At 32.5% G+C, this 22,268-nt stretch overlaps 3 protein-coding genes across 11 annotated transcripts; 1 reads left to right on the plus strand and 2 right to left on the minus strand.

The window, feature by feature from the left end:
- The first annotated feature begins 1,882 nt into the window (after positions 1 to 1,882).
- On the plus strand, positions 1,883 to 4,351 carry LOC18104567 (dynamin-related protein 4C). The gene has a single exon (XM_006376352.3). It carries the CDS (start codon positions 1,998 to 2,000, stop codon positions 4,020 to 4,022), a length of 2,025 nt encoding a protein of 674 aa, XP_006376414.1. The 5' UTR covers positions 1,883 to 1,997; the 3' UTR covers positions 4,023 to 4,351.
- Positions 4,352 to 4,575: 224 nt separating this feature from the next.
- On the minus strand, positions 4,576 to 15,825 carry LOC18104568 (serine carboxypeptidase-like 7). 9 transcript variants are annotated; one of them, XM_024584118.2, is made up of 14 exons: positions 7,678 to 7,891; positions 7,410 to 7,555; positions 7,197 to 7,273; positions 6,974 to 7,096; positions 6,786 to 6,888; positions 6,623 to 6,660; positions 6,315 to 6,416; positions 6,153 to 6,239; positions 5,906 to 6,061; positions 5,587 to 5,658; positions 5,388 to 5,506; positions 5,192 to 5,305; positions 5,013 to 5,058; positions 4,576 to 4,900 (listed from the first exon to the last, which is right to left on the minus strand). In XM_024584118.2, the coding sequence occupies exons 5-14, from the start codon at positions 6,880 to 6,882 to the stop codon at positions 4,817 to 4,819; spliced, it is 915 nt and encodes a 304-aa protein (XP_024439886.1). In that variant the 5' UTR covers positions 6,883 to 6,888; positions 6,974 to 7,096; positions 7,197 to 7,273; positions 7,410 to 7,555; positions 7,678 to 7,891; the 3' UTR covers positions 4,576 to 4,816. The 9 variants fall into 9 exon arrangements, with proteins under 9 accessions (XP_024439886.1, XP_052302654.1, XP_052302655.1 ...); XM_052446694.1 differs by lacking the exons at positions 7,197 to 7,273; positions 7,410 to 7,555; positions 7,678 to 7,891 and adding exons at positions 15,089 to 15,165; positions 15,302 to 15,447; positions 15,575 to 15,825 and having other exon boundaries at positions 4,617 to 4,900; XM_052446695.1 differs by lacking the exons at positions 6,974 to 7,096; positions 7,197 to 7,273; positions 7,410 to 7,555; positions 7,678 to 7,891 and adding exons at positions 14,868 to 14,990; positions 15,089 to 15,165; positions 15,302 to 15,447; positions 15,575 to 15,823 and having other exon boundaries at positions 4,619 to 4,900.
- Positions 15,826 to 20,231: 4,406 nt separating this feature from the next.
- Positions 20,232 to 21,694, minus strand: LOC18104571 (endochitinase EP3). The gene is made up of 2 exons (XM_006376356.3): positions 20,891 to 21,694; positions 20,232 to 20,764 (listed from the first exon to the last, which is right to left on the minus strand). The coding sequence occupies exons 1-2, from the start codon at positions 21,309 to 21,311 to the stop codon at positions 20,358 to 20,360; spliced, it is 828 nt and encodes a 275-aa protein (XP_006376418.1). The 5' UTR covers positions 21,312 to 21,694; the 3' UTR covers positions 20,232 to 20,357.
- Between the last annotated feature and the right edge of the window lie 574 nt (positions 21,695 to 22,268).

Below are 22,268 nucleotides of genomic sequence, written 5' to 3' on the forward strand. Positions count from 1 at the left end.
TCCAAATCAATATCTTAAAAGCCCATTACCTTCAACGATCAAAATACACTTACTTTTTAGATGATTTTATACACGAAAACTCATAAAATATTTTAAAGTGATTTTAATTTTTTATCTGACATAATTAATACGAAGAATATAAATATTAGTTAGGTTTCTATTTATCATAAAATAAGTGGTGATTCTTTATTTTATTTTAATTTTTTTATTAATATGGATATTTAGATTAGTTTTCGCGCACCTCGATTAATCTCATAAGCCATGAAATGATTCTCTTTATCTTTTTGTTTTTGATTGAAATGTCTCCACTAAGAGAATTATTTCAGGGCTCATGAGAGTAATAAATATATATATTTATGGAAAAAAAATGTTTGAGTAAAAAAATTAGATTGTTGATTAAAAATATAATTTATTTGTATTTTCATTTCAAATATATAAGTATGCTTTCAGGGGCTAATGAGGGATCCAAAATTAATTGAATGAGAACGAATCCGTGGGACAGGGATGGGATTGCAAAGTGTAACGAGGAAACGTGCCAAATTGAATGGCGTATAAAATACAAGGATCCTTCTGATCAGTCCAATCTTTTGCTTGCTCTCCAAGTATCAATTGACGTTTGATTGGCTGCCTCTGTCCACTGTTGTACTCTTCTGTTGATTTGTCCTTTCACCACTCCCCGTGAAAGTAGACCATCATTCCCGAGGCTTTAAGGGGTGTTCCGCAGTGTATTACCTGTTAATTTTTAAAATATTTTTTATTTAAAAATGTATTAGAATAATAATTTTTATTTTTTTAAAATTATTTTTAATATTAATATATTAAAATTATCAGGAATATAAAAAATTAATTTAAAATAAAATAAAATAAAAAATTCAATCTTTTAAACTATTTAAAAAACACAAAAACAAATCGCTCTAAATAATCAGTTTGTCAACCATGTGCAAAATTTTAACTAGGTAACCAAATTATAGAGTTTTTTCGTTTGTTATTAACTGTTATTTTTTAAAATATATATTTTTTAAAAAATTATTTTTAATATTAATATATCAAAATAATTTAAAAATATAAAAATAATTTAAAATAAAATAATTAAATTTTTTTAAAACTTCGGATTGAAAAAAGGGCCACACCCCTAAGTCCTCAAAATACTAGAGATGCATGAATTAAATTTCCTCAATTAGACACTCTAGTCTCTTTTTAATTATTTAAATGGTTATTGATATTGCAGTTAAACAATTTTTTATTATTATTTTTAAATTATTTTGATGGGTTAATATTAAAAATAAATTAAAAAAAATAAAAAAAAATATTATTTTAATATATTTTTAACTAAAAAATATTTTTAAAAATAATATCATGCTATCAAACAAATACTTACTATGCAACCGAAAAAAACCTCCATCTTATACTTATCAGTTTTAAAATATTTTAGAATATGATAAATATTGTTTTTAAAAGTATTTTTTATTTTAAAAAATATTAAAATAATATATTTTATTATAATTTTTAAAATTTATTTTTATTAATATAAAAATCATTTAAAAACATTATTATTATTATTATTATTATTATTATTATTATTATTATTTTAATTTTAAGCTAGTATTTTTAAAAAATTTCAAAAATACAGTTATAAAAAAGTAACTGTTTTAGAGTCTGTTTATAATTGAGATACTAAGAGCATTTGTGTTCTCAAAAAATTTAAAATTTATTTTTATTTTTTTGTTAAAATCTAATATGATTTGTATATTTTGGATCGTTTTGATGTGCTAATGTCAAAAATAATTTTTAAAAAATAAAAAAATATCATTGACATATATTTTGGCATGAAAAATTATTTAAAAAGCACCCGCAATCACACTGCCAAACACGCTTTATATGAGATTTTTCAGTCAAATGCGCCACCCCACTCCTGCATGCTATAAAATTTAGCTTCCCTAATATTCAATCTTTTTCCCTTGAAGAATTAAATCTCTGCTTCATCTATACCAGAGATAATGGGTAGTGGTAGTAAGCCTTCTGCAACACGCCAAGGATTTGATGAACGTGATGCTAATGCAAAAGAAGAAGTTCATGCTGATGAGGCTGTTTTTCATGATCATTTACCTATTGTGTCATCTTCAAACGATCGTATCAGACCTCTCCTTGATGCAGTTGACAGGTTGAGGCAACTCAATGTCATGAAAGAAGGCATACAGCTCCCAACCATTGTTGTTGTTGGCGATCAATCTTCAGGAAAATCCAGTGTTCTTGAATCTCTGGCTTGTATCAATCTTCCCCGTGGCGATGGCATTTGCACTAGAGTGCCTCTCATTGTGAGGCTTAAACATCACCCATCTCTTGTACCAGAGATTTTCTTGCAGTTCAATGACCAAACAGTGCCGACTGATGAGGCCCACGTTGCTGATGCTATCAAACATGCCACTGATGAGATTGCAGGCAACGGTAAGGGCATATCTAACACTGAATTAACTCTTGTAGTGAAAAAGAATGGCGTTCCTGATCTTACACTTGTTGATCTCCCTGGAATCACAAGAGTTCCTGTTCATGGTCAACCTGAAAATATCTATGAGCAGATTGCAAATATTATAATAAAGTATATTAGTCCTGATGAGAGTGTTATCCTTAATGTTTTGTCTGCGAACGTTGATTTTTCCACATGTGAATCTATAATGATGTCACAGAAAGTCGACAAGAACGGCGAGAGGACTATTGCTGTGGTTACAAAGGTTGATAAAACACCTGAAGGGTTACTTGAGAAGGTCACTAGAAATGATGTGAATATAGGCCTTGGTTATGTGTGTGTTAGAAACCGTATTGGTAATGAGTCTTATGAGGATGCAAGGAAGGAAGAAGCTGCACTGTTTGCGACACATCAACTTTTGTCCAAGATTGAAAAATCTACAGTGGGTATTCAAGTTTTGGCTAAAAAACTGGTGCGAATTCAGGCTAATATAATTGCCAAGTGTTTGCCTGATATCGTCAGAAAGATTAATGAGAAGTTGAAAGCGAGTATTTCAGAGCTGAATAGGATACCTAGGAGGTTGTTGTCAATTGCTGAGGTCATGGCAGCTTTCATGGGCATTATTGGATCTTCCAAGGAGTCTTTGAGGAAAATCCTTGTAAGAGGGGAAACTGATGAATACCTAGATGAAAAAAATATGCACTGCGCTGCTAGATTGGTTGAAATGCTCAATCAATTCTCAACTGAACTTCATAAATATTTCTCTGACCATACAAATAACTTTATGATGAATGAGATTGAGGTTCTGGAGGAAACAAAAGGGATCGAGTTGCCCAATTTCCTTCCTCAAACTGCCTTCCGAACCATCATGCAGCGACAGGTTGAAGGAATGTCAAAACTACCAATAGAGTTTGTCGAAAAAGTGTGGACGTACATTGAAGAGGTGGTCATTTCGGTTTTGAATCATCACTCAGAGAGCTATCACCAAATTCAGTTATCTACCCGACGAGCAGGCCATAACCTTGTAGCTAAAATGAAAGAGCAGTCCATTAATTGGGTAACAGAGATTGTCCAGATGGAGAAGGAAACGGATTACACATGTAATCCAGAATATATGAAGGAATGGAACAAGCTCATGGCACAGCAGCATACAGTCATCGACAACGTTACGAAATTTGCATCTTCCAAGGTGGTGATTGATGGCTCGAGAGAGGTTGTAGTGGGAGATCTTAGGCGTTATAAACATGTTCTTCCTCAAGCTTTTGACTTGAAGATGAGGCTGATTGCTTACTGGAAGATTGTCTTGATAAGGTTGGTTGACAATATGGCTCTGCATCTCCAGCTCAGCATCCGAAACTTGGTGAACAAGGAGATGGAGAAGGAGATTGTTAATGAGTTGTTGGGTACTGGTGGCGGTGTTGCAATAGAAAAACTGTTCGTGGAATCCCCATCTGTGGCTAGCAAGCGTGAGAAGCTGAACACAAGTATCAAGTTGCTGAGGGAGTCTCAAGAGGTGATGGCAAATATCATGGACGAAATTGCTTCTGCGGGTGATTAAGGCTTAGCAGAAAATGTTACTTCTAATGCTTTTCTTGTTTCTTTTACGTAGTAAGTCTGTTCTATTAAGGTGTTTGTTATCTAGTATGTGCTTTAGGTTTGCTAACTAGCTATAAGCTACCATGAATGTATAATTAGAGAGCTCGACGGTGAACTCTGCCAGGTGATATGGGCAAGTACGTGGATCTCTGCAAAATGGGACCTCTTTTGTGCTGAATGTTTTGCTATCCTGTCTGAATGTATATAACCTTCAAGTGTTTCAATCCAGAGTCCAGGCCCTTCAATGTTTTGTTATCCATATTTGCAACTTATTTTGTATAACAGTTCAATTAGAACAAATCTTAAGAGTTGAAGTGCTGTGTTTATGTTTGGAGGTGTTCTATCTTCTGAGTACCGGTGGTGACTGTGATACCGATTCGATTTTTTTTTAATTAATATTTTTAGATCATTTGATATATTTTTAAATAAAAGAAACTTTTTCAAAAAAACTTTTTATCACACTCCTGTACAAACTCCCTTGTTGAAAAATTGTAAGCAAACAACAATCCCAAAAGTGCACTTAATAATTTCAACAGTTCGATAATAACATGGGTAAAGATGTTAGAAGAACTTCACAAAACAGGAAGTGCACACAGCTCACAGTACACAAGAGATTCAGCTCTCTACTGTACTAAGTTTTTCTCCACTTTTGGTGACTCAACACTATCTCCTCTTTTCAGAACCCAGAGCATGACTTGTGTTTATAAAATTCAGCTTGGCCAATGCAATGGCGCAGCGCTTTTGGTCGCAGCCTAGTTACAAAGGTTCTTGAACTATCCACCTTTTAAACATGGCAAAACATTCTGCAGGCCTGTATCCAGGAGCAGTGTGCCCTCCACCCTACAAATTAGCCAAACAAAGAAGTACAAAGTAAGAGCTTGAAATTGAGTCCAACAATATATATGTTAGAATCATCAGTGCAACAAAAATAGAGAAATTCTGAATCCCTTACCTTTACAGTCGCAAATGTCAATTGACTAGAGTAAGTCCTCGTGTATCTGCACGCACAAACATCCAAATCACACATTTTCTTCATTTAAGAGGCTCTTCCTACAGGAAAATTAAGGGCTAGAGAATAGTTACAGAATACCAGCAGATTGATCAAAACTAATATTCGTTTGAAGAACATACCCTGCAACTTGACCTTGAAAGTGCCATGGATGCCAGTCATCAACAATAGAGTAGTTTAAAGATCTTATCCATGCTTGAGTTCCCAAGAATGGTACCTCCATGTCATGATCGCCACTGCTCAATCAATAAAGGGACGGACTATATCAACCAAACTATATAGTGTCATAGTATGTGATATGAATAAAGAAAAAACCACCTGTAGATCAATCTGCGGTAACCTTCTATCCCAAGGTCTATATGATTCTTGACGCTGCTCTTAATTTCATGAGTATAAGGTGATTTATAATTGCATCGTTGCCACTCACCGATGCTTCCCTGCATCAAAACAGGATCGCATTATTCACCTAATCATTTCTTGCTAGTTAAAATTCTGACGACTATTCTCAATCTCATACCTCTCGCACATGGAGTGCTTTGCGGACATTATCGTCATTTGCCCAATAAGTAGCAAGAAGATGTCCATAAGTCTGTAGGCATCAAGGAAAAATCCCAAAATGAGGAAAGGAACAGAAACAAACTTGCAGAAATTCATAAAAAAGAACATTATGTTAATTATCTGTTTCCCTGAGGTTCTTCTGTCAACATTTTATATCATAATCTTGTGATGTTGCGACAAACTATATGAGTTTTGCTTTAAAGATTATTCTTTCCTTAACAAATTCTTTTCTTGTATATATGTATGTTGTATATCAGAGAAAGAGGAAAGGGAATTACACGACATCCGATGGTAGGAAGATCAGGTTTGAAATGGAGGAATTCTTGAGAGTTCTCACGGAGATTTCTTCTTTTGCCGAACATATCTATCAGACGTGGGGTAACACTAGGACACTTGCGTTCCAAAATATGGGACTCTTCAATTTCTGAAATGCACTAAGAAGGCAAATGGCTCTAGTTGCATTAACAATGAAATTCCAAGGAAAAACATGAAGGGCATTCACACAATATAGGTATGGTTGAATACCTTGTCACGAGCCTCTAGATTTTCCAAACACTCTGAATTTTTTGGGTCGATCGATTGATATTCTCCTCCGCAACTTTTCTTCAGTGACTGAAACAATTTGTGGTACTAGTTAGACATAACTCTGAGCTTGTAAGCAAGACATTACAATACCAAGTGGATCACCTCATAGAGTTCATCAGAAATAAGTCCCATTCCATGAGAAAATGGAATCCTTGAGTTCAAATCAAAAGTAGGATCAGTAAAAGGGTTCCCAAGTGTGTATCCCTGCAACCATACAGATTAAAACACCACTTCCATCAGCAAATCTTAGATGCAAGCATGAAAATAAATTCTTGTTTTCTTTCTGTTTTTCTTTTCTTCAAGTTTTTTAATACATAAAGTCCAGTTATTTTTCAACAAATAGGCACTTTAAAAAAAATAAAAATTGCAGGATCAATAAGAAAAAAAATGGTGAAATATATAATATGAACCTTGAGATTTATTAGTGGTTTGGTACCATCATTGTTCCCTGCAATCATTGAACAGCTTGCTTCAAGATAACCTCGAACGGGATTAAAGAAAAACTGGCAATTAAAAAAAAATGCAAACAGACCCTGTCATTTCGATATCATAATGGCCAATTTTGTATCATACCATTAGAAATCTTTTGAACAACAGCTGGAACGATGATGCCTGAGTAGGAGTCACCAGAAATGTAAACTGGATTTGAGAGGAGTTCTTGGTGATCCATTAGCCACTATATAACGCAATCAAGAAAAAAACAATAAAAATAAATCCACATATTCTGCCTATCAACTGCAAAACGGAACAGAAAGTTGCACCTTTCGAAGAAATTGCTCAGCTTGCGAAACTTGTTTGAAGTCGCTTCTCTGAAGAGCAAGTGGGGTTCTTGCATAGGAGAATCCAGTGCTAACAGGCAAATCTAAGAATATTATGCTGGAGACCTGAAAATTAATCAACAGCGCAGCCATCTATAAGATCAATATTGTAGAAAATGCACCTTCTAATCTAACAGTTGCTGCTAGGTACAAAGGGCAATATCACCTGTGTCTATGAGTATGGATTGAAAACCAATGTAGGTAAGCTCCCATTGTATTCCTTTTCCTCAAAATTTATTGGACCTACGCACATATAACATCAGCAATTCATGAAATTTCAATGGCTCTGGATAAACTCAATATATATAGTTTCAGTGACTGTCCATTTCAATTGCAGTATTATATCTGTAATTGAGTGAGCTGCTGTCGCTTCTCTTACCGATTTCAAAAGCAAGACCAGAGAACGCAGAGCAGCCAGGGCCACCAGTTAGCCAAAGCAAGAGAGGGTCGTCTTTAGAATTCCTCTGGGACTTGATGAAGTAGTAGAAGAGCTGCACATCCTCCGCTTCATCCACTCCAACATATCTGATAACTCCACAAACCCACCATTACATGAATGCAATTTTGATCAAATTTTTTAGCATTTTATGTACATGCATAGAGTAGTAAAATCAGTAAACCAATGAAAGTGAAGGTCTGAAGCTCACCCTGTTTCAAGGTGGAAGGGAAGGGGCCCCTTAAACCCAGGAAGATATTTGACGGTGGAGTGGGCGGCAGCAAGCTGTAACCAAACCTGTAATAACAAAAGAAAAGGAAGGCATTGTTTCGCCATTTGTTTTGGTGTCGATGTAGTTTTCTTGAGGTATACTAGTAGCCGACAACTGCTTAAAAGTTTAGTTTTCCCAGATGAGAAGGTCTGATATGGTCGCTACGAGACTTGTTTATTATATTAATATTCTTGAGACAGTTGACTATGTCTAAACTGCTTAAATTATTAACAAAATCTAAAGCACGTGGGAAAGCGAGGTAGCTTTCTTCATAATTAGTTTTGGCAATTAACAAAAAGTTAAAACACGCAGTTTTTTTTTTAATCTTTGAACATGTGTTTTTTTTTTATGAATTTTTTTTTATTTTTTTTGAGGATTTTTTTTTTAATATTAGAGGGGGTAATACTTATAGAAACATGAATTATAATAGTAATTCATGATGTTTTACTTTCTTTTTTGTTTTTTTATTTTTTTATTATGATTTTTTTTAAAAAAATTTGTTTTGTCAATTTTATTTTTAATATTAGAATGATTGAGAATTTAGTTTATAATTTGTTTTATATATATATATATATATATATATCCTTCTTATAAAGTTAATATGGTTTAGCAGTTTGTTAGGGTAATCTAGGTTGCCCTAATTTACAGGTTTAATAATATGTTTGTTTTTTTTTTTCAATTCAACTTGATTTTTTTTATATTCTACTTTTTTTCTCATATAGTTAAAAAAATAGTTTAAGAGAAAAATCATGTTATTAAACTTTATAAAGTCCATGCACCTGTTCACAAGTTTGATTGATTGCTGATTCGCAGGTCTGACAAGTTTAAATATTTTTTAATTAGTTTTTTTATTTCATCCTTGGATATTATGTTAATTGAGAATTCAATTTTATAATTGGTTTTATTTTGCCTTTTATGAGGTTATTGCAGTCTTAAAAAAATATTTCGGTACCGGGTTGATGTTCGATTTTGCAATCGTCTATTTTTGTTATCATATAGTTAAATAAAAAAAACTTTTCAAAAAATAAATTATAATCCAAGTGGAGTCCATAACCCGGTTTACAGGTTTGACGTGCTAGCCTATGTTACTAAATTCACAGGTTTAATGAGTTTACCCACCAACCAGAAATATATTTTTTGGTCTTTTAATTGTTTTGAATTTATTTATTTTGATTTCATCATTCAATTTTGGATTGGTTGAGAAATAGACTACATGATTGATTTTTATTTGTTTTCTATAGGGATAATTGTCTTAAATAAGTGTCTATTGTTAGGTTGGTGCTCAATTTTGTGAGCATCTATTTTTATCATATAATTAAATAAAAATAGTTTCTTTAAATTTTTTTATTAAACCTAATAGGTCATGAGGTGTCGAGGTCGATCCAATCTGTCATTGTCTCAATATTTTTTTAAAAGTTGCAATCTTGATGTTTTTTAAAAAACTAAGTTATATTTTTACCAATCATCAACGTTGCATTTGATCCCATAAAATTGATCGATTTAAGTCAAGTTAACTTCCATGTGGTTTAATTGAAAAGTCGAGCTAGACAAAGAGCTAAGTTGGAAGATTTCAAAAATAACTCACTTGATCAAGTTTAATAACATTGTCAAACAATTATCCGTGCTTTTAATATTATTTTTACATTTAAAAAGATATTGTTCCAACCCGCAAAAGGCCAATGGACTAGTCCTTTCTAAACTTCAAGTTACTTCCTTTACTGTCAATTTTAGTTTTAACTTTTTAAAATTTAAAATCAAGCCATTTTGTTATTTTCTTAAGGTTTTGTCCATATTTAACATATAAAATAAATGAAATAACTTAAATATTTTAAATAAAGATTATTAAAATCACGAGTTGACATATAAAATCATATAATTTTACGACTCAACATATAATTTACTAGGCAAAATCACTTTAAAAACTCGAAAACTGATAAAACCAAACTGAAATTATTTTGACTTGGTAAAATCAACAAACTCGTAATTTTAATATCGTTTTTATGTTTTCATTGGAAATATAATACTTCCCTATTCATTACAAAAATAAGTGTGTTTCACAATAAAACTTCTTCTAAATTCTCAAATCTCTTCTTCTCTACAAAGTGTTTTACTGTTCATCTCAACCCTTCTTCCACTTCGACCAATTCAGAGTCCATACATCACTGGGAGCCTGGAGTAATAGCTTTACGGGAATTTATGTGATTTTTTCTTTTTCCATCTCGTTTTTCTTTTTGATTTGCTATGTTATTTTCTTCTGTTAGTTTTCCAGCAAAGCACTTCAATGTTATATCATTTTTGTTTTGAAAGTGTAAAGTCAATTACTAGTTTAATACTTTATCTGTATGCTAGAAACTTAAATTACCCTATGTCACATATGCTTGTTTTGGAATGCTCTATTTCATATAACCTTGTTTGCTTGCTTGCAAATTGTCCTCACAATCTTGCTTGAATTGATTACATTGCTGATTTAAATTGATTCTTAAACTATTGAATGCATGATATTTTAAAAAATTACCTTTAACAATAGGCTTGATGTGAGCCGGCAATATGATATGGTTATGGATAAGAATTCAAGAAAAATTAAGTGCAAGTATTGTTAAAAAGAAAATTTCAATAGAGGATTTTCTATTTAAGCAAGACTCTTTAATGTATTGGAAAAGATGATAAAGATGAAGGTGAAAAAATAGCTCAAAAGACAAAGGAAGGAGAGCAGTTAGTAAGAGTGAAAATACACAAACTACCATCAACAATTGCTAAAAAAGGATCCCAGAGAAAAAACATATCAACAAATTATAAGTTTTTTCTACACTAGTGCGATTTCATTTAACTATATTAAAAACTCCAAGTTTCTCAAGGCACTTGAATTGGTTGTATAGTATGGGTTAAATTTCTAGCCTCTATCTTACCGTGATATTAGAAAGAAGTATTTGAAGTAAGAAATAGATCAAACAATGAACTTGCTTGGGAAGTACAAGCTAGAATGGAAAAAAATTTGGTTGTTCAATGATGTCTAATGGTTGAAGAGATAAGAAAAGACGTTTTATTTGCAATTTTTGGTTAATAGTCCTAAAGGGATATATTTTTGTCATAAGTGGATACCTATAATATGTCCAAGAATTCTGATAAAGTATTTGAGATGTTGGATGTTATTGTGGAGAGGATTGAGGAGGAAAGTGTTGTGCAAGTAATCACCAATAATACTACAGATTATAAGGTAACTGGAAAATTATTGATGAGAAAGAGAAAAAGGTTGTTTTGTATATCATGTGTTGTCCATTGAGTCGATTTGATATTGAAAGATTTTGAGAAAAATCTTGAGGTCCATTAAGTAACTATTGCTACGAGAGGAGGATTACCTCGTATATTTATTCAAGAACTATTTTTATTTTAATGCTAAGACAGTTTACAAAAGAAAATGATTTGATTAGGCTTGCTATCACTCAGTTTGCTACCATACTTGACTCTAAGATGTTTGAATGATTATAAAATGCACTTGAACACTATGTTTACTTCTAAACAGTGGAGGTCAAGTAGGTTTTCAAGAATAGAAGAAGGGAAGCAAATTCAAAACTGTGTTCTGGACATCAGGTTTTGGTATTATGTCATTATATGTATCAAGACAATATATTCTCTAGTTAAAGTTCTTTGATTAGTTGATTCAGATGAGAAATCAATTATGGATTTTATATATGAAGTAATGGATCAAGTAAAAAAAAATCATTAATTTGTGAAAAAAAGATACTAAACTACTAATTATCTATATTGTTGATTGTTTATTTACTACTACAAGTTGATTCAATATATTTATTTCATATTTGTCTTAATTATGTTATAATTAGTTAACAAATGATAATGATTTCATAACTTCTTCTTATTATTATTATTATTATTATTATTATTATTTTGTAGTTATATACCTATATGGAATATTATTGATGCAAGATGGGAACTTCACCTCCATTATTATATAACTATATGGAATTTTGTAGTTATATACCTATATGGAATATACTTTTACTTGCAACAACTTATTATTTGAATTTTTTACTATCATTATAATCCTAATAAGGTTAATGTCAATATTAAAACTGGATTATATCAATGTTTAGAAAGGCCGGTGCTTAATGCAAGTGAAATGTGTAAAATTGGTTTACAATTTGAATCATTTAAGGATGCAAAAGGGCTATTTGATATTGAGGTTGTGAAGACAACAAGGAATAAAAAACTCCAGCTAAATGATGGGATTTTTATGGGGATGAATGTATAAAATTACAAAAGTTTGCAATCTAAGTTCTAAGCCTAACTTGTAGTTCACCTGGACATGAACGGAACTAGAGTACATTTGAAATGAGGATTTTTTTTCTTATCTTATTATTTTTAATGTTTTTATATTTGATAAGAATTTTTTTTATTTATAGATTTAAATTTTCTTATTTAGTTTCATACAAACGAAGAAATCATTTGCACCTGAAAAAAATGAATGACATGTTATCGTTTCATACAAACGAAGAAATCGTTTCATACAGATTTTGAATTTCTTTATTCCATACATCTTTTAAAAGTGAAGTTATTAAAATCCAAGAAGATCATTTGCATCAAATGAAGAGTATTTTAATTTGAAGGATAAAGCGTTTAATTCTTGGCAACACTATCTTTTTTGTGTGCATATATCTTTAACAATTAATTAATTTATATATACATTAGTTTTAGTTTAAGGTTAATGAATGTCTTTATAAATGCATTCTAGGATCTTGTCTGATTCAAATATAACTATGATATTCTACTGTATCCTTAATATGGATACTAGAATTTTGTTTTAACTTTATTATAAATTTAAATATTTTTATTTTAATGTGTAAAATAACATGCAATTTAAACTAAAAAATTATTATTTATAAGATCACCATTCCCATGACAGCGATTTTGGTCGCAGCATAGTTACAGAGGTTCTTGGTTTATCCACCTTTTAAACATGGCGAAGCATTCTGCGGGTCTGTCCGCTGGAGCAGTGTGCCCTCCGTCCTACAAATTAGCCAAAAATATATAAATAAATGAAATACAGAGAAGTTTGCAAGAGATTAATACTATAAGAATTCTCTGTGCAGCAGAAATGGAGAATTTCCAAATCCCTTACCCTCACAGTTGCAAATGTCAATTGACTGGAGTAAGTCCTCGTGTATCTGCAGGCGCATGCTCAAGTCAAACATCTAAATCATTCTTTTTTATTCATTTAATATGCTCTTTCAACAGGCAAATCAAGAGCTAGAGAAGAGTTACAGAATACCAGCAACTTGATCAAAAGTAATATTCATTCGAAGAACATACCCTGCAACTTGACCTTGAAAGTGCCATGGATGCCAGTCATTTACAATAGAGTAATTTAAAGATCTTATCCATGCTTGAGTTCCCAAGAATGGTGCCTCCATGTCATGATCGCCACTGTTCAGCACAAGGAGAGACGATATCAACCAAAGGATTAAGGGAAAAAGCTATAATTAATTAACATGTGAGATCTGAAAAAAAAAACCTGTAGATTAATCTGCGGTAACCTTTTATGCCAAGGTCTATATGATACTTAATGCAGCTGTTAATTTCATAAGTATAATTATAATTGCATCGTTTCCACTCCCCTATACTTCCCTGCATCAAAACAGGGTTGCATTATTCTCTTAATGATTTCTTGCTACTGAAAATTCTTGCTACTCTCCTCTCAATCCCATACCTCTCGCACATGGAGTGCTTTGCGGACTTTATCGTCATTGGCCCAGTATGAACCAAGAAGAAATCCATAATTCTGTAGGCATGAAGGACAATTCTCAAAATAAGGAAAGGACCAAGAAACAAACTTGCATAAATTCATAAAAAGAATGCTGTGCTAATTATCTGTTTCCTAGATGTTCTTCTGTCTACTTTGTATTTCATAATCTTGTGATGTTGTGACAAAACTGGCTCCATGAGTGGAGCTTTAAAGATGATTCTGTCCTGTCTTAACCATTTCTTTCTTTGTTTTGCTGTCTTCAGCTTCCGCCTGCAGCAGTATGTATGCATGCACATTGCATATCAGAGGAAGAGGAAGGGGAATTACCCAACATCCGATGGTAGGAAGATCAGGTTTGAAATGGAGGAATTCTTGGGGGTTCTCACGGAGATATCTTCTATTGCCCATCATCTCTATCGGACGTGGGGCATCACTAGGACACTTGCGTAACAAAATATGCGACTCCTCAATTTCTGAAATGCACTGAAAAAGCAAATGGCTCTATCTGCATTAACAATGAGTTCCGAGGAAAAGCATCGAAGGGGATTCACATAATACCTTATCACGAGCCTCTAGGTTTTTCAAACACTCTGAATTTTTAGGGTCGATCGTTTGATATTGTCCTCCGCAACTTTTCTTCAGTGACTGAAACAATTTGTGGCAGTAGTTAGACATAACTCTGAGCTAGTAAGACAGACATTACAATACCAAGTGGATCACCTCATAGAGTTCATCAGAAATAAGTCCCATTCCATGAGAAAATGGAATCCTTGAGTTCAAATCAAAAGTAAAATCAGTAAAAGGGTTCCCAAGTGTGTATCCCTGCAACCATACAACATAAAACTCCACTTCCATCAGCAAATCTTAGATGCAAGCATGAAAATAAATTCTTGTTTTCTTTCTGTTTTTCTTTTCTTCAAGTTTTTTAATACATATAGTCCAGTTATTTTTCTACAAAGAGGCACTTTAAAAAAAATAAAAATTGCAGGATCAATAAGAAAAAAAAAAATGGAATATATAATATGAACCTTGAGATTTATTAGTGGTTTGATACCATCATTGTTCCCTGCAACCATTGAACAGCTTGCTTCAAGATAATCTCGAACGGGATTAAAGAAAAACTGGAAATTTAAAAAAATGCAAACAGACCCTGTCATTTCAATACCATAATGGCCAATTTTGTATCATACCATTAGAAATCTTTTGAACAACAGCTGGAACGATGATGCCTGAGTAGGAGTCACCAGAAATGTAAACTGGATTTGAGAGGAATTCTTGGTGATCCATTAGCCACTATATAACGCAATCAAGAAAAAAACAATAAAAATAAATCCACATATTCTCAACTGCAAAACGGAACAGCAAGTTTCACCTTTCGAAGAAATTGCTCAGCTTGCGAAACTTGTTTGAAGTCGCTTCTCTGAAGAGCAAGTGGGGTTCTTGCATAGGAGAATCCAGTGCTAACAGGCAAATCTAAGAATATTATGCTGGAGACCTGAAAATTAATCAACAGCGCAGCCATCTATAAGAATGCTGTACAGAAATGCACTTTCAAACCTAGCAATCCCAGATTGATACAAAAGGTTATCTCACCTGTGTCCATGAGTATGGATTGAAAACCAATGTAGGTAAGCTCCCATTGCATTCCTTTTCCTCAAATCTTATTGGACCTGCGCACATAAAACATCAGAAATTCATGAAATTTCAATGGCTCTGGATAAACTCAATATATATAGTTATAGTGACTGTCCATTTCAATTGCAGTATTATATCTGTAATTGAGTGAGCTGATGTCGCTTCTCTTACCGATTTCAAAAGCAAGACCAGAGAAGGCAGAGCAGCCAGGGCCACCAGTTAGCCAAAGCAAGAGAGGGTCGTCTTTAGGATTCCTCTGGGACTTGATGAAGTAGTAGAAGAGCTGCACATCCTCCGCTTCATCCACTCCAACATACCTGATAACTCCACACGTACACCCACCATTGCATGCATGTAATTTAGATCAAGATTTACGTGTATCTTAGGCATGCGTGTGCAGTAATAAAATCTGTAAACCAGTAAAAGTGAAGGTCTGAAACTCACCCTGTTTCAAGGTGGAAGGGAAGGGGCCCCTGAAACCCAGGAAGAAACTTAACAATGGAGTGGGCTGAAGCAAGCTGTAACCAAACCTGCAATAACAAAAGAAAAGGAAGGCATCGTCTGGCCATTGCTTTTGATGTCGACGTTGTGGTATATTAGCCACAAACTATTCTATCTTGTAGCCTTTACAAGTTATAATGATCTTGTTTTAAGATTTTCTTCTTCTTCTTCCTTTATATACAGTAGTTGTTGACTAGACAAATATTATTCATCTATTCAATGCTTTTGGGGCATAGGGCAGCTGAAATATAGAAATTTATTAACTAATAAATATGTGAGAATTTTCTTTACCCGTACGTGATGAAATTAGTAATTAGTTAATAAATATTAAAATTATCGATACAGATATTTTTATTATTTTTTGTGTATTTTTCATTTTATTTTCTCTTTCTTTTCATTATATCTGTTTTTTTTTAATGGGTCCAAAAAATTAATTTATAAGATGCCATTACGTACTATACATAAACTATAAAATTTTCAAAAGCAAGATAGATTAAGCAACTATTTTGGATAATTTACTTAAAACATATCTAATTGGATACTTATTTTTGAATTAAAAAAGGAAATAAATCCAACACCTATCTTTTAATTTAGAAAGGAAATAAACTCATTATCCAATTTGCTTTGCATTAATTACTTTGTTTATGAAATTGATTTTTAAATTATTTCTTATCTAAAAAAACATCAAATTAATATTTTCTTAAATGATTTCGATATGCCAATAAAAAAAAAACTTACAATCCTTTAGGATTATCCCAGTCTATTTCATTCAGGAAATTAACCTATTGAATCTCCAAAGTTCTATTAATTTTCTATAATTAAGACACAAAATTTCCTTTAAAATGTAGAATCAAGATCTATTTGCAAGTTTTGCATTAGTAGTGCTTGCTAGATCAATGCACACAAATCTTGACGTATGATGATCATGATTCATGAACAATACAAGCCTACTATAGGTAATTGTCAAAGAACCATCTCAGCCCAATAGATTAAGCTGTTAAGTGAGGTCCTTGGGCTTAAAACTTGCACAGATCCACTTTACCTTGTGCTTAATTTTTATCAAATAAATGGGGATGGTGAGATTCGAACTCGTGATCGCTTAGTCATCAAGGCTCTGATACCATGTCAAAGAACCATCTCAACTCAATAACTTAAGCTGTTAGGTGAGGTCTCAGGATATGATTTATATTATTCTCTAACAGTAATCAATTCTCATGATAAAGAAAATAGTTTACATGCCAAAAAAGGTTGCAAGAAAGTCTCACGAAGACACATCTGGTTTCAATGAAATGGTTGCTGTCGGATTTGATCTCTATATATAGACGACACATATTATAATCCTGCTATATTCAATAATTTGCTTCTATTATTTTTCTTATAAAGCTGATAAATTCTAGATTTTGATAAATATATGGACCAGTTCTTAAAATTAGGGTTATTAGCATAAATGTATTATTTTATAATAGAAAATATACTAAGATATTATAATTACTCAATCCTTCTTTTTGTTAAAAAAAAATCTATAACAATATACATGATTAATTACTTAATAACATTATAATTATAGTATGTGCGTGCAGTAGTAAAATCAGCAAACTAATAGCACTGAAGGACTGAAGCTCACCCTGCTTCAAGATGGAAAGGGAAGGGGGCCCTGAAACCCAGGAAGAAACTTAATAAACAAAAGGAGTATGGGCTCGGGTGTGGTATCCGAGCCCAGCTCCAGTGAACATGGGCTCGAGCAAGATCCTGAGCCTATGCATTCACTATGGGTGTATACTAATGCATTGACACGTACACTAGGCAGGGGGCATGGCATGCCCAGCTCAATTGGTGCTAGGCGTGATGCCCAACTGGTGCTAGGTTTAACCCAATCACCTTAAGTGCTAAGCGCAAGCCTAAAACTTGGTTGGACGTGCTGCCCAACATGCAAGGTGTTTGGGTTTGGGTGCGCATCCCGAGCCTAACATGCCTGATGAAAGCAGCGCATCTGGATCTTTTTTTCACCTCTAATAGATTCAGGCACCTTGCTCGAGTCCAATATTCGCCATAGATACGTATTATTTTGAATAAAATACGACTCAAAATATTACAAGGGTGAAATTACATTTCAGCCCCCCATCTCCATAAAAAATATAATATTTATAGGCTACAAATACACCATGAATCTTTCAAACACCAAATTCATAATCTCTTATTCTTAATATTTTCAGTATATATATTTTCAGAGTATATCTTTCTAAAATATCATTGCACTTTCTCTCTTTATAAAGTTATTGACTTTACCGTCAGAGAGACTTTTTATAGGTACTAGCCATCTTGTCTTACCAGACACCACCTGTTGCTACCACAACTACTAGCCACATTGGCTTATCAGACATCATTTACTACTACAAAAAGATAAGATTCATAGACTAGAAATACATCATGAATCATTCAAACAACAAGTTCACAATCTTTTCATTCTTAACAATTTCAACATATATATTTTCAGAGTCTACCCTCTAAAATATCATTGCACTTTCTCTCTCTATAAAGTTGTTGACTTTACTATCGGATATTCCTCACGTCCATTAAAGGGGATCTTTTATAAGTAATGGCTACTTTAGTTTATTAGACACCACTTATTACTATCACAGCTACCAGCCACCTTGGCTTACCAGACATCAACTATTATTACCAACCACTTAGGCTTTTTATATCAAGTCACCAGACACCTTGACTAAAAAAAATAAATTAGGTTACTTGGACTGAGAAATTAGGACCTATCAAACACCTTGACATCAACTTTATTTTTAAGCATTATAGATTTTTGGACCCATCACATTGATACAATTAAAACTTTACATAGAGTAACTAGCTCATATCTCATGGAGTAAAATGAAATTAGTCCTTAATTAAAATAAGTTTACTAAAACAAAATTACATGAAAATTCATAATTAAATTACACAACTAAGATAAGTATTTGGTGTATTACATACATAAATACCTCTCATACTTCGTGCCAGTGTTGGTATTTTAGACTTGTCCGATATTTTGTTGATTTAATGGTAATCTTACGAAAGCAACAAGCTATTTAGGGGGTGTTTAGCATTGAGATTGAATTGTTTTTTTATTAAAATTTAAATATTTTTTGCTTTAAATTTTTTAGTATTTTTTAATCATTTTGATATGCTGATATCAAAAATAAATTTAAAAAAATATTATTTTAATATATTTTCAAATAAAAAATATTTAAAAAAACAACTTCTACCATACTCTCATGTATCCTTTTAGAATAATTCCATAGTGGAAAGTGGCAATGAAAACATTATACATTACATTAAAAGATTTAGGGAAAAGGAACTTAAATCCGCAATGACTCGAACCTTTTTTTTTCAATCACATATATTTTTTTATCAAATTAATATCTGATTTCTCATAATTTATTGTAAGAAAGAACAATTAAAAGATATAGAACCATGCAAAAAATATCTAAAATTTACATAACAAAGGTTTTTTTTTTGTTTCATAGGCATGAGCCAGGCACTTTGGCTTTGGTCTTTTGCAATCCCTAAACATGCTTGGCTTCTCTTTTAATTTTAATTTTTAGTATTTTTCTTTTAAGTTTTTAAGTCAAATCATCCTTTTTTTTATTTTTTATTTTTTATTTTTGTTTTATTTTTTTTAATTTAAATTTTGTTTTGGACCCTCCCTTATATTTTTTATATTGTTAATTATTCAAATAAATAAAAAATAAATTTTAAAAAACAAGGTTATTAAACTCAATGAAATCTATGAGCTAAGTCACAAGTTGAGTGTATTAATTTAATTTGACCTGAAGCATAAAAATATTATCGAACAAGTATTTTATCTATAAAAAAACATTGAATCGACATCACTTTAATGTTTTTTTTATATAAAAAAAACCAACTGATTTTGTGATCACTCAAGATCATTCGATCATTTTTTAAGACTCTGGTCCACCAAAAACTTCATCGGCTATAATTTACTTGCATTGTTTCGTATAAACTTAAATGTCCATATTAAGTTTATATGAATCAATGCAAGTAAATTGGATTCTTTTATTTATATAAATGATCTGTTGAATTCTTAGTTTACTGTACGGGGAGTTTGATGTTAATTACTTCAACTATTTTCCAGTGGTAGAATTATACTTCGATGCAGCAATTTGTTATAATTAAGAAAAAATGATAATACAAATTGAAATGTTAGAAATTTATGAAGCGATGTTAGAAATAAAAGTTTTCTTGGAATATCTATATATCATGTGTACGTGAATTAACTCTAATTTCCTTATATATCTTCACATGATAGGAATATTTTTTTTAATATAAATGACAAAAATGATGTAGGATTTAATTAATGTTCGGTTTATTTCAATCATTTCATTTGTGTTGGACTTTATTTTTAATTTTTAAGTCAATTTTCTTGTAATTGTTTCGTATTTTTTTCCATATATATGTGTGGCTTGGAACCGAGCATCAAGATGCTCGGTGCCGGAAAGTTTCACACCAGTAAGAAAATCGGAAAGGTAGTGGCAACTTTCCAGTACATTTCCTCTTGAAGCCATGCATAAGAAAACGAGCACGCCAAAAGTTACACATGAAAAAAGATTAATAGATATTTTATAAATGGAACAAGAAAAGCGTAGCTTCTTATGTTCTATACATGTTCTTATTGTTTATTATTTGAAAAAAAAAAAAAAAAAACTGGGATTTTCTCCTAACAAGTAAGGTTATCTCCAGGAGCCACACCCAGTTGATTACAGTAATCGGTATAATACCCTACACGAGCTTGAACAGTAGCAGGATTTGCTCCGTCACATTCAAGGGCGCCATTAATGGCTCTAATCGTCGCCCCAAACCCTTGGCTAATTACAGGTTGGACAGAGTTAGTCCAATACCACAGAGCTGTCTTGAATGAAATTACAGGGTCATTGGCCACAGTTTCAGGAGAGTTTAATCCATCAAAACCGATGCTTTCTCCGGCAGGTCCATAATTGAAATTCCATGATAGTTGGATTGGTCCTCGGCCGTAGTAACCTTTATCAGGATTGCATGGATATTGCGTATTGCCCTCGTCGCAGTAGTCCCTTGATGGTCCATTGATCTCTTCTATGTAGCAAAAATCTGCATGGATATTTTGTTTATCAGTTACCAGTTGTATCTGATTCAAGAACTGTTTCCTTTGCTACACATTTTGTTATATATATAAAGTCAAAGAAAGCTCGGGAGATGGATGATGAGAAATCTTACGTCCAGTTTCATGGGTGACATGGGCGAAGAAAGCTGCGATCTCACGCCTGGAATCGTCAACCGAACCAATCCTACCAAACCGAGAGTATGAATTGAGAGCCTCAAGGAACGCGTCTCGTGAATAGAAGTTCTTCCCAGCACAGCTTGAATCAGCTTGATCAAGGATCCCACCGAAAAACTCTGGGGTCACGATATCAGGCACTGAAACATCGTTGGTGGGAGCTGCCGGGAAACACTGACCCTCTTGACACCCGGTGCCGCAATAGTCATTGCCGGTGCCACAGTAACCCCATCGGCTGCAACATTCGTCTGCAGCACAGCCACAATTTTGAGCTACAACATGGCTCGGCACAGCTGATCCTGCAATTAGAATTCCTAGCAAGACAATGACTAACTGGCTTTTCCTTGTAGAGGATGCCATTTCAGATGAAAGAAAGTATTGTGTGGTGCATGTAAAGCTCAGACCTTAATATTTATAGCTGTACAATTAAGCTGTGTCAACTGCTTTGAAAATTCAATTTGAGCACGCAGTGCTTTATCTAGAAGATGAATCCAGGCGCGTATAGTGGTTGACTTTGGACGGCATTGAAAAGTCTGCTTAGTTAGGGTAACCCTCCTTGCATGGTGGTAACAATCTCAGTAAAAATTTACATGTTTATCATGATAAAATGAATTAACAGAATCTCCGATCAATATAAATTTCCTTATAATACATAAATTTCTGGCGAACAACGGCACGGCAAAGAAAAAGCTTTTGAGTTTTGAAATTGCGCTGTCTTCTTGAAACAAATTTGCTGCTGCAAAATTTAGATCTAGTGTTAAAGAAAATTAATGGGCTTCCACGTTACGTGTTCTTTATTGGTTCGACTAAAAAGTATTGGCAAGCAGTGAGAATTCCACTACCACCGAGAAGATGATGTGGACAAGCATTGCTGTTCGTGTAATTAATTATGTAAAATAATATTAAATCTTCTTTTCACAAAAAGCATAGTTATATTTAAAAATATTTAAAAAATAATTTTTTTAAAAGTTTTTTTTTTTTTTAAACAACAAACTGCAACTAAATAAATAGTGGTTGATAGATATAGATAAGGAAAGGAAAGGGAATAAAAAAAAAAAAAAAAAGGGTTGAAGCACAATTTCCTAGTCATTATTCCAACTCTGAGTTGTGCAATTGTTTGATTATTAGTGGGCATGTGATGATGGTACTGTCCATCATTTTCCATTGAGGTCTTTCATCAGCAATATTGTTATTTGTTGATAAAAAAATAATATAAATTATATTATAAAATTTAATTTAATAATTTAAATTTTTAAATAAAATAATTTTTTAATATAATATTAAAATTTTATTAATTAAACAGTTATTAGTTTAAAT

This window comes from Populus trichocarpa, chromosome 13 (assembly GCF_000002775.5).
Source record: "Populus trichocarpa isolate Nisqually-1 chromosome 13, P.trichocarpa_v4.1, whole genome shotgun sequence".
Lineage (NCBI taxonomy): Eukaryota > Viridiplantae > Streptophyta > Magnoliopsida > Malpighiales > Salicaceae > Populus > Populus trichocarpa.